General features: G+C 39.0%; 1 protein-coding gene across 3 annotated transcripts; it reads right to left on the bottom strand.

Annotated features, from left to right (window-relative positions):
* Positions 1-262: 262 nt before the first annotated feature.
* Positions 263-15,939, bottom strand: SPATA5L1 (spermatogenesis associated 5 like 1). 3 transcript variants are annotated; one of them, XM_045528343.1, is made up of 8 exons: positions 14,759-15,939; positions 13,414-13,599; positions 8,913-9,071; positions 5,864-6,073; positions 5,174-5,366; positions 3,395-3,525; positions 2,235-2,360; positions 263-614 (listed from the first exon to the last, which is right to left on the bottom strand). In XM_045528343.1, the coding sequence occupies exons 1-8, from the start codon at positions 15,842-15,844 to the stop codon at positions 450-452; spliced, it is 2,256 nt and encodes a 751-aa protein (XP_045384299.1). In that variant the 5' UTR covers positions 15,845-15,939; the 3' UTR covers positions 263-449. The 3 variants fall into 3 exon arrangements, with proteins under 3 accessions (XP_045384299.1, XP_045384316.1, XP_045384308.1); XM_045528360.1 differs by having other exon boundaries at positions 297-614; positions 3,395-3,530; positions 5,143-5,366; XM_045528352.1 differs by lacking the exons at positions 263-614; positions 2,235-2,360 and having other exon boundaries at positions 3,394-3,525; positions 5,143-5,366.
* Between the last annotated feature and the right edge of the window lie 58 nt (positions 15,940-15,997).

The raw sequence follows: 15,997 nt of genomic DNA, 5'->3' as shown, positions 1-15,997 counted from the left end.
GTACTAAGGAGGTAGAGTATGATATATATATATATAATCTACTCTCAAATTGTTGAGAAAAATGTGTGGTGTGTATGTGTACATGTGGGCCAGGGGAAGAGAGAGAAAGCAAATGTGGCAAAATGTTAAAAATTGGTGACTCTGGCTTAGAGCGTACAAGAGGCCTTTGCACTGTTTTCACAACTTGAAGTATGAAATTTCACAGTTAAAAAGCAATCAACCAAAAACAGCTACCCTTACAACAAAATCAACACATACACACTTTCTTCCTAAAGTACTTTAGCATAGTATTTTAATATACCTTTTAGAAATAAGATGAGCCTTAGTTTATCAGGCACACGTTTTTTTATTTACAGGAAGTATACACCCAAATTCTAAAAATGTAAAGTTGCAAACTACAAGCAAATTCACATTTCAATTAATGTGAACAACTGAACAATGTGTAATTTTTAAATATCTTTTAAGTTAGAAAATCCTTTCTTAAATAAGTTTTCATATAAAGTCAAGTCCTTGTGACTTAAAGATGGTTTTACAGTCTGGAGTGATTTTAGAAAATGCTCTTGTTTCACTTCGGTTGCTTCTAGTCCATTTTCTTGCAGAGCCAGCAAGGCAGCCTGTAAGAGATAAGCAATAAGAAACAATTACTTTGCTTCATTTTTTAATGATACATGGTAATACTTTAAATCTGAATGCTACATCTCAGTCTCGCTTCATAGGACTGCAATATTCATGTCACTAAAAACATTAAGTTAAAAAGTTAAACAAGGTGATTAAAAATCCACTTAGTAGACCATAGTTTCTTCTATATAACATTCTAGCCTTAAATGGGAAAAAAGCAAAAGCAAGCTGCAGAATATACACATTATGAACACATATATTTGTAAAGATGAAAGAATATCTTCTTGACCTCAGAATAGGAAAGTCTTTAGCCAGCACTGATCATAAAGGAAAAGATCAAACTACACTCTATGACCCAGCAATTCTTGTAGTTATATACATATAGTAGACATAAATACACACAAGGACTAACAGACACGTATAAGATTATTCATAGCAGCATAATTCATAATAGCCAAAACGTAGAAACACAAATCTTCAAAAATAAAAGAATGGATATAGAATATTCATATACTACAAAGTTACAGAACAATGGAAACGAACAAATTACGGCTACACATAAACCCATGGATGAATTTCTTCTTCAGTTAAAGAAGCAGACAGAAAATAATATATACCATATGGTTCCATTTATAAAAAGTTCAAAAGCAGGCAAAACTAATATCCAGTTAGGACAGTGGGTCCCTTTCGGAAGGAGGCAGGGGACAGAGGTTGGGAAAGTGTCCAAAGGAATATTTTGGGGTGTTGATAATGTTCTATTTCTTGACATGAGTGGTCCTTGTGAAAGTGTGAACACTTTATGTTAATTTAAGAAACAGTATCCTTGGCTGGGCCTGGTGGCTCATGCCTGTAATCCTAGTACTCTGGGAGGCTGAGGTGGGAGGACTGCTTGAGGTCAGGAGTAAAAATTAGCCAGGGTGGTGGCATGTGCCTGTAGTCCCAGCTACTCAGGAGGCTGAGGCAGGAGGATCGCTTGAGCCCAGGAGTTTGAGGTTGAGGTTGCTGTGAGCTAGGCTGATGCCACGGCACTCTAGCCAGGGCAACAAAGAAAGACCCTATCTCAAAAAAAAAGAAAGAAAGAAACTGTATCCTTATGATCTGTGCCTTTTTGTGAATGTTGTATTATATTTAGTAAAAGTTTATGGAAATGGAAAAACCTATAATGGCTTCTTTTGCCTTAAAGTGGCTTACAAGGACCTGTGTGCTCTGGACACTGTTCACTTCCTCCAGCTTTATTTCTTGCCATTTTCTACTTTAAGATTTAATCATGTCACATCATCTCTTACCTCTAATCCTTGGCACATTTTATTCCCTCTGCCTCAAATATTCCCCCTTCTGTATCTTAGCTAACTCCCGAATCATACTTCCAATTTCAGTTTACACAGCCCCTCTGTCAGAAAGCCGCCTCTGACATGCCAAGCCTGGACTGGGCACAACTCACTACGTATTTCAACTGCCAATTCAGTACTATGATTTGCCTCTCTGTACCCTTCATCCAACTGTAAGCTGTAAAGGAAGAGGTCACACATAGATGTCTTTTAGTAAATACTGCTGAATCAAGATTTGAATAGATGAGGAAATGTTTTAAACCTTAGATTTCTTTACTAATTACTTACTTCTTTGCAGAGGTTTCTAAGATCAGCTCCAGAAAAAAAACAGGTTTCTTCTGCTAGGTTTTCTAAGGAGACATCAGTCCCTACTGGCATGGTTTTTGTGCAGACTTTTAAAATAGAAAGCCTGCCCTGGAACAAAATAACAAATATTTATAATCTTATAATATTTATGTTTGACACAATGGTATTTTTCTGCTACATTACAGAAAAAGCATATGTATAGGAGAAACAAAAAAAATCTTGCTTCTAAAGGGTTAGAAGACTAAGTCACCAATGGTCTATATGGTAAAAATAACATCATGAAAAATTTTAATACTTTTATAATTAATTTTAAAAATAGCCAACTGTAAACATATCTCTTTAAGAGATAAAATGAATCTCTCTTTTGGGTACAAATAGTGCTATTAGACATGACTTAAGAAGCAAATACATGAATTATCTGACACAATTTAAAAGTATAATAGACATTAAAATTTATTTTTCAGTCCCTTCAAAACTTGATAAAAGCTCAAGCAAGGAAAAAAATTCATCCTGTGTCTTTCACCACTCCCTGTCAGGGGCTCTGGATGTTAAGGGCAAAGTATTTACTGATTGACTGACTCTGTAATCTCAAATTTCTCTACTGTAAATTAAGGATACTGACCCAGATAATCTCCTAACCCTTTTAGCCCCTTTTAACAGTTTAGGGTTCCTCCATTCTAGTTGCAAGATAATGTTGAGTAAACTCAAGAGACTCAGTATTTTGAGTCTGCCACAACACTAAAATAACTACCAAGGCCAGACTCAGTGGTTCACACTTGTTATCCCAGCACTTTGGGAGGCTGAGGTGGGAAGATTGCTTGAACCCAAGAGTTTGAGGTTGCAGTGAGCTATGATTATGCCACTGTATTCCAGCCTGGGTGACCAAAAAAAAAAAAAAAAAGATAAGTACCTTACTTTTAGGCTTGTTTCTCTGAAAACAGAGCCAGAGTATTTAGCAAAAGCAGATCAAAATTGATTTTATGAAGGACCACTAGGCAAGGAAGAATGTATAACCCAGTATGAGTAGGACACCACATAAACCTATATTCAGTTTGGAGGTCAATTCTGCTGAGCCCCTCAGAGCACAGACGCTGATGTATTGTTAAGAATGCTCACACACAGTAGACGTGTACAATGATTACCTTTTGGTCAGGAGGTGGAATATAGATAATCTTATCTAATCTTCCAGGTCGTAACAAGGCATCATCTAACACATCAGGTCTATTTGTTGCTGCAACAATCATGACATTTCGACTAAAAACTTCTTGAAACTCTAAGGGAAAACATGCAACAAATTACTGTCAATAAGTTGTTATTAATTTTTTTTAAAGTTATAAATCAGAAGGTCCATTTATTTTTAAATAGGCATATCCTTTTCTTAGGACCAGAATGCTTATACCCCCTTTCCAGACCACCTTCTTGATATCAAGGTATCCCAGAAACAAATCATTAATCAAAGAGCTACTTTGTGTGCATGGTGAAGGAAGTGGCTAATCCTGAGAGACATTTCTTCATGTGAGAACCAATGAAAAGCCTTACTCCATAGCAAAGAATGCCTATCTGGTGACCTGCAACTTAAACGGACTACTTGAAAACAGACGCATATAACTAACAGGCAGAGATGTATGGCTATGAAAAGTCTTGGCTAATACATCCCTAAAGAGGGAGATTTAGTTTACTTTTTATTTATTTTTCTTTCCAGAGGCAGAAATAATGGCAATTAATCTAAGTTGCAAGTACAACAATCCTGGATAAAAAAATGTCTAAAAGCAGACAGGGCAAAGCCTTACACACACTAAGCACTCAAAATCATTTGTTGAATTGAATAATCAGAGCAACTCTCCAGTGACATAATCCCTCACAGTAGTGAGTTCCCTGTATTTGCAAGTATTTTTGCAGAGGCTGCGTGAATACCTGCTAGATACTGTAGAAGGAATTCCTGCATTATCAGATGACTTAATTAAATAATCTCGTGGGTCCCTTCTAATTCTAGTATGATATGTTCCTAAGGAGCTGTAAGATTCTCCTTCCATGTGACAATTTTAAAAATGGGAAACAATTAAGAAGAGAGGAATAAAAGAAAAAAAAATTGCCAAGGATACCAAACTTTATCTGGAGAAGAGACTCAGAATGAGAGGAAGAGGACCTCTGAAGGTCATTTTAGCTTCATTAAAACCAAGGAAACCCATTCCTCAAGAAAATTAAAGTTTTCAACTATTAAAATTATTGGAAATTATAATGTTTTGTTTTACAAATAAAATTTTTAAAAAAGGATGAACAGTGGTTCTTCAGGATATAGAAATAAGAATAAACTCCCTTTTCCATTAGCAATAAGTAAAATTGTATTTCTCATTCTTTTTTTTTCTTTTGAGACAGGGTCTCATTCTGTTGCCTGGGTTAGAGTGCAGTGGCATCATCAAAGCTCACTACAACCTCAAACTCTTAGGCTCAAGCGATCCTCCTGCCTCAGCCTCCCAAGTAGCTGGGACTACTGGCACATGGCACCACACTCAGCTAATTTTCCTATCTTTTGTAGAGATGGGGTCTCACTCTGTTGTTCAGGCTGATCTCGAACTCCTGGCCTCAAGCAATCCTCCTGCCTCGGCCTCCCAAAGTGCTAGGATTACAGGCATGAGCCACCATGCCTGGCCATACTGAGGCAAAATACAATTCACATTCATATATATCTAAGATAATTTATTATAAAATTTATCTCACCTTTCCTGGCCAAATCACAAATTTGACTAGCTTTGTAAAAATCTCAACAGAGTCAAATTGAAATTATACAAATCTTTCTGTGACATTAAGTCAGGCATAGGAAAAGCTACAGCACATATGCTTTCTATTTAATGCTGGCCTGGATTTTTGGTGCATTCTGGCTAATAAATACCTCTTCATTTTTTTCAGCTCCTTGTATTTACCCTGCTGATTTGATTTACTTCCTCTTCTCTCTATTGTCTTAAGTCCAACACCATCTAATTCATTGAGGAGAACAGAAAGAACTCGCTCTTGAACATCACATCCTGTTTTGCTGATTGACCGAGCTCCCAAGATTGAATCAATTTCATCCAAAAACACAATTGCTGGAGTATTTGCTCTTGCTTGTCGAAATATCTTGTTAGGAAAAAAAATATTAAAAAGCTGTATGTTATACATTGGTCACGTGAATTTATGTTCTCTGCATTACTATTTATAACTTAAGATTCTAAATGTCTAAGAATTAGAGAATGAATAAACAAAACAAGGAGCAATGGTATTATGTAGGAGTTACAAAAATCATTATTTTCAAAGAATATTTATTATGGAATTTCAAAACTGATCATGTTAAGTTTAAAAAGTAGGATAAAGCTATAGATATATAAAACCTGCCTTTGATTATGTTTAAAAAAAAAAAGGAAAAGAAATTCAACCAAATGTTAACAGTAGGTAGAAGGATTATAGAAGATTTCTTACACTTTCCTGCATTTTCTAAATTTTCTATACATAAACATCCATAACTTTTATAATCAGAAGAAAAACTAGTAATATTTTTAAAAATAAGGTTTATCCATAAGGCATGAAATAAAAATTCAAAAGTAAACTTAAACACATGGGGAAATAAAAAAACAAACCTGAGATAAGACTTTTTCTGAATCTCCAACAAAAGGCGAAAAGAGATCAGCTCCACTCACTGAAACGAAAGAGCAATGACAGCTTGTGGCCAGGGCCCTCACCAGGGTGGTTTTAGCACATCCAGGGGGCCCATAGAGGAGAATTCCCTTTGGTTGTGTCAGGCCCATCCTAGCAAACTCCCAAGGGTATTTCAGAGGCCACTCAATGCTCTGTAAGTATACAAAAAGAAGAATCATTTAGTGTAACAATAAAATGTTAAATAATTCAGTAAATTAATTTGTTGATTCAAAAAAAGCTCAGCCACCCATTATGAGCTGGAAATGCAGTCCATTCTCCACACAGCAGCCAGAGATCTTATAACCTAAGTCAGCTCACATCAATTCCTGCTTAAAATCCTTCCATGATTTCCCATTAGAATTAGAATAAGATCCAAATCCAAATTCCTTACTCACCACAGCTTACAAAGCCTTATATAATCTGACTATTTCCCAAACATCTAGTTTGTTTCTATCTCAGGGCTTTTCCTTGCTGTTCTCTGCCTGAACCTTCCCCCAAAATTTTTGTGTGGCTATTCATCATTCAGGTCTCAGCTCAAATGTCATTTCCTTGGAGAGGACTTGGTTAAAATAGAATCCCCTCGTCCTAGTCACTATGTTACTGCCCATATTTTGCAACACTTTTTAATTCATTACTCTTATTTTTCCATGTTGGGTTTGTCATTCTGCTTTGCTAGAATGTAACCAAAATTCACCTCTAAATTCCCAACTAGAATGATACCTGCTCAAAGTAGGCACTCAATAAATGTTGTAAACTAACAACCAGGCCTGAAAAGGGTATTACAAGGAGAAGGAATATATACAGAGATGGACAAAACTGTTTGACTTAGGGAATGGGAGGGGCTGGCTGGATTCACTGAGGGTGGGAATCCAGTTGGCAGGGGTGGAATTGACTAGCTGAGTTTGAGATCCCTGGGGTTATCCAGTAGGCAGGCAGCTAAGTAGTTCTTATGATCAGAAGAAATGTCTACTCTAGATATATACATTTTTCAGTCAACAGTTTTCAGGGGACAGGTGAAGCCCTTGACATCAAGAAGATCTTGAACACAAACATTAAGAACACAGTCCTGCAATAAGAGGACTTCCAGAAGCTTCTTGGAGCACTAACATTTAAGGGAGAGGAGAAGAATGCTCAGAAAGGAGGGAGAGCTTAACATCTCAAAGCTAAGGAAACTGAGTGTTTCCAACAGGAAGGTGTAGCTAATTTCTCTCACGCATCTTGTGAAGATTAAATGAGACGATGCATAAAAATATTAGTGTATATTATAAGTGCTCTTATCCATGGACTCAAGGATTCTAGGGTTCACTGGAGACATAGCTCCTAGTTAAGATGAATAAATTATAATTGATACTTATGAAACCTAGTTCCTTAGGGCAAGATCACAGGTAGGTGAATTGGCAAAATCAATTTCTGAACCTGCAACGTAGGTGAGAGGATGTAGAGAGTGCACCACACAACTTCCATGGCGTCTGTTGAGCCTAAGAAATATTGATTTATAGAAATGCCCCTATATTTTTAGAGACAGAAATGATTTCAGGAGTCTTGCAAGGCTTTGCCCTAAAAGGAAAATGTAAACGTGTTAGTTCGCATATCAAAAGCTGCCTCGCCTTGTCTCAATGGTTAGTAGCAGCTGCATTCCAAGGTGACACTGCAGTCCAAGCCTGTGGCTCTCACCTGCTTTGAAAGACAAAGCAGGTTTTCCCTAGAGCCACAGGAAGCAGAGCTGATCAACAAAGACAGGCCGGGGCAGGAGATGAGAGCAGATCAGAGATGAAAGCTGATCAATAAGATATGCTGCCCCAGCTGGGCCCAGACGGAACCATGCGGTTGGCATAAGGGACAGCTCATGCTTGACTTCTGAAATCTCTGTTACACAATAACCATAGCCAAGATGTTTCTGTTTTTGCTAAAGTAATAGCCTTATCATAAAGCTTAGAAGTTTGCCCTAAGAAGATTGTATAACCCTTTGTTCACCTAGATAGAGTTAGTTAAAGGATCTGGAGAAGCCTTTTAGAAGACTTTGACCCTAAACCAAACTACTCGTTATTATGTAAACCCTGTTACCCCTGGCAACCAAAACTTTGTACATTATAACTATCTGTGTAATAGTTCAGTCTTGGTTGCATCTGGGCGGGAAGAGATGCAATCTTCCAATCTTCCGGGCACCCTCCTTATCTGTCTTCATAAATCTCTTCTTTATAAACTATATTTTTGCCTCTGTGTATTATTTTTATTTCTGTTTCCTACTATTTTTCCCTCCTTTGCAACAACCCCTGTCTGAGAGATCCGAACTTTTGCTGGGAGCGTAGCTAACTCTCCACAGGTGACTATTTCCCAAACATCTAGTGTGTTTCTATCTCAGGGCCACAATGACTGTTCACTGCACCTTTGTGCTTTTACCAGTCCCTGCATTGTGTCCATTTATTGTCTTCTAGATCAGAGGTCCAGGGCAAACCAAGGCCTGCCACATGTATTTGTATAGCCCACCAAATAAGGATGGTTTTCACATTTTTAAATGCTTAAAAAAAAGGTCGAAAGAATAATATTTTCTGACATGTGAAAATGATATGATTTCAGTGCCCCAAATAAAATGTTATCAGAATACAATTACTAATTTACGTATTGTCTACAGCTGCTTTTGCGCTACAGTGACAGAGCTGAGCAGCTGCAACAGAGGCTGCATGCCCCACAAAGCTTCAAACATTTACTACTTGGGTCTCTACAGAAAATCTGTTGGCCTCTGTCCTACATTATACAATCTTTAAAACAAAAAAACAAAGAAAAAAGAAGGTTGAGGTGGGAAAGTATGAAAAAGTTTTGATATCTATAGAAGTCCAGTTAAATAAGGACTGAAAAGTGATCACTGCATTTAGATGTTAGAATTGCTAATGATAGCAGCAAGAGCAGTTTCAGCAAGGTAGGTTTTCATCATAAATACACAGACTATTAATCTGTAATATTCTACTAGCTTAAGCAGATTATCTGTTTTACCTGTTTCAACTTCAGTTTTACATCTTCAAGGCCACCAATCTGCTCCCAGCCAACAGGCTTGATATCTATCAGTCCAATGACACTCCGAAATGATGAGGGTTGAATCTTTTTAAAAGATTCAAGGAAGTCTGTTTCATCAATCATAGGATTGTCCTGATTCTGAAGAAATACACCCAAAAAAGGAAAATCAAAAAGTCAGGTGGGCCTTTTTTGTGGCACATAAGCTATTACTTTTTTAAAAACAAAATCCTCTTTTGTTTTTCCAAGAAGGTACCTCATTCAACAAAATCCTCTTTTGAATTTGTAAATCTATTTTATCATTATAAAAGACATTTATACACATAGTACAAAAAATGAAACGTCTCCCTGCCAAGTACTACCAGTATTCATCCTTAGTGGATGTCAAGTTTCTTATATATTCTTCCAATATATTTTATGGCAATATACGTATCTATATCTTTTAAAACAGATATATAAAAGGGACCATACTATACATATCAATCTGTACTTTTCTTTTTTCACTTATCTTAGAAATATTTTCATGTCAACTAATATAGTTCTATGTCATTGTTTTTTATAACTGCATTGAAAAATGTACCATAACTACATCTTTCTAACAAACATTAGGTCATTCCCAGTCTTTTGTCATTAAAAACAATGTTGCAACTGAAAGTCCTTGTGCTCATGTTCAGGTATTTTATACAATAATTTCTTCAAAGTAGAATTATTGGGTTTAAGAATATGCACATGTACAATTTTAACAGCTATTACCAAACTGTCCTCAAAAGAAGTTGCATCAACTTACTCTCATCTAATAGTATGGAACTCCTGTTCTTCCCGTACCTCTTCACTACTGGATGTTATCAAACTCTTAAATTTCTGACAACGTGACAGGAAGAAATGGTACTGACTATTGTGTTGATTTCTTCAATTCAGAGTAAGGTAGGGAGAATGATGGAATTAGAAAATCACTTTTGCAACCATCACGGTAAAGGTTGTTTTGCGCAAGAATTGGATGCTACATATAGGTAAGTCAAAGTTTGATGAGGACCAGGATATCCCAAAATATCTCCCCACAGATTTGTTTTTAGTGGCAAAAGGAAAAACAGTTGCTACATAATGGAGAAACTGGACACTGCCTTGACTGGTTGATCAAAATTAGCATCATCAATGGGGAGCTAATGGACATCTTGTGACTCCACATGTAACAGTCTTACCAATACAATGTTGCTTACGTCGTATCATAACCTGAACCTGACTTGCATTCAGTTATGACAATGTCAAATGTCTCAGACAAGAAAAGTGTTCAAGATTTAAAAAGACTAAAAACTAAATGCAATCCATTATCCCGGATTAGATCCTGTACTAGAGAAAAAAAATGCTAAAAAGATTGGGACAATTACCAAAATAGGAATATGAACTATAGATTTTAGGACATTTTGTATCAATGTTAAATTTCCTGAATATAATGACTAAATATGACCATACTGTGGTTACATATGGGAACATCCTTGTTCTTAGCAAACAGACACTAAATTGCTAAGAAATAAAGGGTCGTGACATATGCAATCCACTCTTAAATGGTCCCCATAAATAGTATGTGCATATATACACAGGGGGTAGGGGTAGGGGAGAGGAAGAAAAGGACAGAAAGGGGCAGAGAGAGAGAAAATGATAAAACTAATTTGGCAAAATGTTAAAAATTAGTGATTTGGATAAAGTGTTTAGTGGAAGTTCTCTGTAACGCTCTTGCAATTTCTCTGTAAGTTTAAAATTATTTCAAAATAAAAAAAGAAAATTCACAAAAGAAAAAATAAAGAGCCAATATATACTTTTTAAAAGTTATACTTTACTATTACTCAAATAAATGCAATTTAAAGCAATTAGAAAAAATTTTTCATAATACAAAGTTAAAAAAACTCAAAAGAGTAATTTTAAAAGAAATTAAGGTTAAAGATTTTTCATGTTTATTGGTATTACTGTCATTGTCAACTACCTGTTCATATCTTATTACCTATTTTCTGTTGGATTGTTGGCCTTAATGATTTGTAAAAGTTTTTTCTACCTCACGGAAACTGGGCTAAAAGTATTTTTCCTACTCTTGACTTTACTTACAGTATTGTTTTGCCATCTCCAAATTGTCAAATTAGCAAATAATTTCCTTTTTGGCTATTTGGTTCTCTGTTATGCCTAGAAAGGTCATCTTCATTCTAAGATTACATTTTGGAGACTCCTTGCAATTTCCTTGATTATTCTAGTGAAGCAAATTTTTTGTTAGTTAAAAAGTCCTTACATTTCTATTTGTAATATCTGTATTATATTTATTAAAGTATTTGTCCTCTTATAAAATTCTGAACATTTAGTTGTCCACAAATTCCCATTTTCAATAATAAACTATTTCATCCCACTTATGTAAAATTGTGTTAAGTGGATATATATGTACAGAGCTATTCTGAACAGCATTCCCCCAAATTTAACAATTGTAATCTCTGGGAGGTGAGGTTTCAGGCAATTCTTACTTTCTTTCTTGTTTTCTATCTTGTGTAATTTCTCACAAAGAACACTAGTATGTAATTTTTAAAAATAGCTTTTTTAGATAACACCAACTAATATTCAAAAATCCCATTTATAGTTCAAGATCACTTGTGTGTACACATTATTTCACTTGATTCTCATAACCTTTTCGGACATATAAATTCTCTCTTCTCTCCACATGTGTTATGTAAGTGCTAAACATTTCTAATTTTTTAATAGGAATACATCACAAAAAGTTTAACAAACTTTAATGTTTTACGTCTGCCCTGGCATAGATGGAGGCAGCAGCAGCCCCTCGGCTGCCTGGTGGGGGAAAGTAAAAAAAGATGGAGTCAGTACCTTCCCAGATGTCTCTGTCCCTTCTTCCTTCCACTTCCCCTGGGTTGTTTCTGAACTCAGCCATCACCTGTGGTAACTACACCTGGGCAGGCCCCTCCTGAAGTAGCAGTGGGCTCCACCCTAGGATGACAGCAGCTGACTGGTCCACCTAAGCCAGACCTGAAACTTCAAAGCAGAGGAAATCCTAAATGTAAATCTCCCCTCCCATCCCCTGGCACTCTCATCCTCTCCCTCAAGACATATATTCTCACACCTTTACACGTGGGACTTAAAAAACTTTAAGCAGTTTTGGTTCTAAACACACAATATAAGGACTTAGATCAAATAACTCCTCCCCACCTTCAGTGTAAGAGTAGCAATAAAGGAAAAGAAATTGAGGAGGGTTATTTAAGTACAAAGGTTTTTCAAATTTTAGGATGATAAATCACCCTTCTGTAGTTTAAGATAAAACAATTTTGATGTCACAACCAGATTGAAAATTTTGTCCCAGAATTCTCAAACTGCTGAAATTAATTTTTTTCTGAAAGGGTTTAGAGATTCAGGATTATTTATTATATATACAAAATGACTAGATTCCCAATCAATGATAATTAAAAGTATTATATTTAAGCTAATATCTTAAATATTGTTAAGAAAGGTAGTCATGAATTATAGGCCTCAATATCAAAGACAAATTTCAATAAAATTCCAGGTGCCCAATCTTCTTCTTATTAAAGTTTATTTCTCCCACAAGATGCTTATTATTAATAACAAAGGGAAAAATTATATCTTGACAATGGAGAAATCTCAGACACCACCTATCCAAGACATAAAAGTTAACTTCAGCAGTGACAGGACAAAGAGATATCAAGTGCTACCTCACAGATGCAATGAAAAAAACACAGGACCATTTCTGTGATATTCCTGCCAAAAATCCAAAACCTGAATTGACCTATGAGGAAACATCAGTCAAACCTAAACTGAGGAATATTCTACAGAATAACTATACTCTTAAAATAAAAGAAGGATGGTTCTAGATTAAGGTCTGTTTAGGTAAAAGTATTGTGTTGGTGTTAATTTCCTCAGTTAAATCACTGTACTGTGGTTAAAGTCCTTGTTTTTAGAAACTATACACTTAACTTTCCAAGGGTAAAGGGGCATCGTGGCTGCAGTATATTCTCCAATGTTTCATAAAATATTTATATGTATATAAATACATACACATGAATACAGAATGATAAAGCACACATGGCAAAATGTTACATTTGGAGAATCTGGGTGAAGGGTATACAAAAATTCTTTGTATTATTTTTGCAGTTTCTAAGTCTGAAGTTGCTTCAAAAATTTAAAAAATTCGAAGTTAAAAAGAAATGTTTGATTCTTCTGGGGCCACAGTGTCTTTCTTGGCTATTCTGGGCTTCAGCACCGGGGAGTTACTATGGGAGTAGGGGAAAATTCACTCAGTAATCTTGGAGGACCCAACATTTTATCCTCACCTTCAACCATATATTGTATTGAGATGTAAAATGTTAACAGCTGTAGAAACTATCAAATGTTTCAAGAAAATGTACTTACCACTTTTTTAACCCAAAAATTAATGTTGCATTAATAAAAAGATTAACACAAATGTTCATAAATTAATACTTACCTTCTCACTATGAAGGAGTGCGTGCATGGCAGCCTCTCTACAGAGTGCTGTAAGGTCAGCGCCAACATAGCCAATTGTCATTTCTGCAAGAAGGCCCAAATCAACACCACTGGAGATGGGCATCTTTGAGGTAATCACTTGCAGAATTGCCTTTCTTTGTTTAAGTGTGGGAGTTCCAATGACAACCTATATGCAAAGCCAAGAAAAATTTATAGTTTAAAATTAAAATTTCTATGTCATTTAACAAGTTTTTGTTATTTTTAAGAACCTACTAAGTTCTTGGAGCCAGGGATAAAATCGTAAACCATACAATCTAGGTCCCTGCCCTTAAGGAGCTTATTCAGACTAGATGGTGCAAGGAAGAAATCCACTCAAGTCCTGAACAGATTAAACTAAAGGTGTGCAATTATCATCTCTCTTTAGAATCCTATCACAAAATCCAAATATCACTTAGTCACTAAATTTCAAACTATTCTTTAGAAATCAAGAGTCAATTTAGGACCAAAACTTATAAAACAGGACAGCTTTGAATATTCAACCTTCCTAGCAACTCAGGGAGCAGTTGTGGATACTTTCTCCATTGTGGATAGGATGTTGGTGTCTTGAGAAGGAATGAGTAAATCCAGAAGTTAATGCCTGCTTTGATTTAGTTCTTTCCTGCTTTCTGCCTTTTTATTTCAACACTTCTTGAGGCTACCCTTTTAAATTTTCATTCCAAATCTTATTATGAGTTTAATATGCTTGTAGCAGAACTAGTTCTCTTAAGAATTAACATTATTAATCCTAGCACTCTGGGAGGCCGAGGCGGGTGGATCGCTCAAGGTCAGGAGTTCGAGACCAGCCTCAGCAAGAGCGAGACCCCCGTCTCTACTAAAAATAGAAAGAAATTAGCTGGCCAACTAAAATATCTACAGAAAAAATTAGCCGGGCATAGTGGCGCATGCCTATAGTCCCAGCTACTCGGGAGGCTGAGGCAGTAGGATCGCTTAAGCCCAGGCTGACGCCACGGCACTCACTCTAGCCAGGGCAACAAAGTGACACTCTGTCTCTAAAAAAAAAAAAAGAATTAACATTATTGATTACAGTACACATCTTCAGGACTTGCACAACAAAACTAATCTTTAATGGCCATCCTGCTTCCCAGAATAATTTGACTCTGCGCACAAAAAAAAATAGAAAACAGGTCCTGGCTCACAGATCATACAAGGGCAGGGAATGTGTTCTTTGCATTACAAAGAGCCTCATCGACTCCCAAACCTAAGAGGTAAAAGACTCGGAGCAGCCAACCAGGGCCAGAGAGGCCGCGGTTCCAGGGACAAGGGGCTAACCCGCCAGGCCTATTCACCTCTCGGTCAAATCTTCCGGGTCTGCGTAGCGCTGGGTCCAGCGCGTCTGGCCGGTTGGTGGCTCCCACAACCACTACCTCGCGGTCCCCACTGATGCCGTCCAGCAGCGTCAACACCTGAGCCACCACGCGGCTCTCGGGGGCTCGGTGTGGACCGCCCCGCCGGGGACACAAGGCGTCCACCTCATCCAGGAAGAGGAGGCTGGGCCCGCGGCCGGCCAGCTCCTGGGCGCGCTGGAAGACCCGCCGCACGTTCTCCTCGGTCTCCCCAGGCCGAGTGCCCTGCAGCGCGGAAGCACTTACTGCCAGCAGCTGCGCGCCCGCCTCCCGGGCCACGGCCCGCACCAGCTGGGTCTTGCCTACTCCGGGGGGGCCCGCCAGGAGCACCCCGCGGGGCACCGCTAACCCCAGCGTGGCCAGGGCGCGGGGGTAGCGGAGTGGCAGGCAGAGGAGCTCCCGCAGCGAATCGGCTGCCTCCGAAAGACCCCCCAGGGGCACCTCGGGCAGCGGCCGCGTTTCAGACGGAGGCTCCTCGCTGAAGCCGATGCAGGTGCGAGGGGTGACCAGCCCGGCGGGATCGGGGTTGGGCGTCCCGCCGACGATGTGCAGGGCGGCCACCGGGCCGGGGGCGCCCGGCGGAGCGGCCACCACGTGGCCCAGGGAGATCGGCCGGTTCCTCAGTAGCTCCTGCACCGCCTCCAGCACCACAGCGGGATTCGGGGCACCAGGCGCGCCCGCCCGCTCTCGCAACACTGGCCACACGGTGAGGCGCCGCAGGGGTGGACAGGGCACCAGCAGGAGGCGGCTCACGCTGAGACTCCCCGGGGCCCCCACTGCCGCCCCGGGGCTCGCGCACTGCGGGTCCAGCTGCACAAAGCCGTCCGCTCCGTCCCGCCGAGGCCAGGCAGTGCAGAGGCAGGAGCCACCGTCGGGCAGCGAGATTTTCACCGGCGAGCCCAAGTGCGCGCCCAAGTTGCGGAGGGCGGCCGGGCCCAGGCGGCAGCGCTGGGTGCCTCGGTCTCTAGCTTCTAAGGGTAGCAACTTTAAGAGCGACCCTTCCGGAGAAGTACCCGAGTCCGGACCCATTGCACACAGAAAACCAGGCAGAGCAAAGTGGGGCAGGAAACCCACCCGGCCTGGAAAGAGCGGAACACTGCGCTCCCGAACCGGAAGCAGGTGGTGCGCATGCGTCAGGAAAGACTCTTGGTTGCTAGTGGCTGAGCGACGGCCGAAAGGGCC

This window comes from Lemur catta, chromosome 1 (genome assembly GCF_020740605.2).
Source record: "Lemur catta isolate mLemCat1 chromosome 1, mLemCat1.pri, whole genome shotgun sequence".
Classification (NCBI taxonomy): Eukaryota; Metazoa; Chordata; class Mammalia; order Primates; family Lemuridae; genus Lemur; species Lemur catta.
The sequence above is the reverse complement of the archived record's forward strand: the minus strand, read 5'-3'. Positions and strand labels throughout refer to the sequence as shown.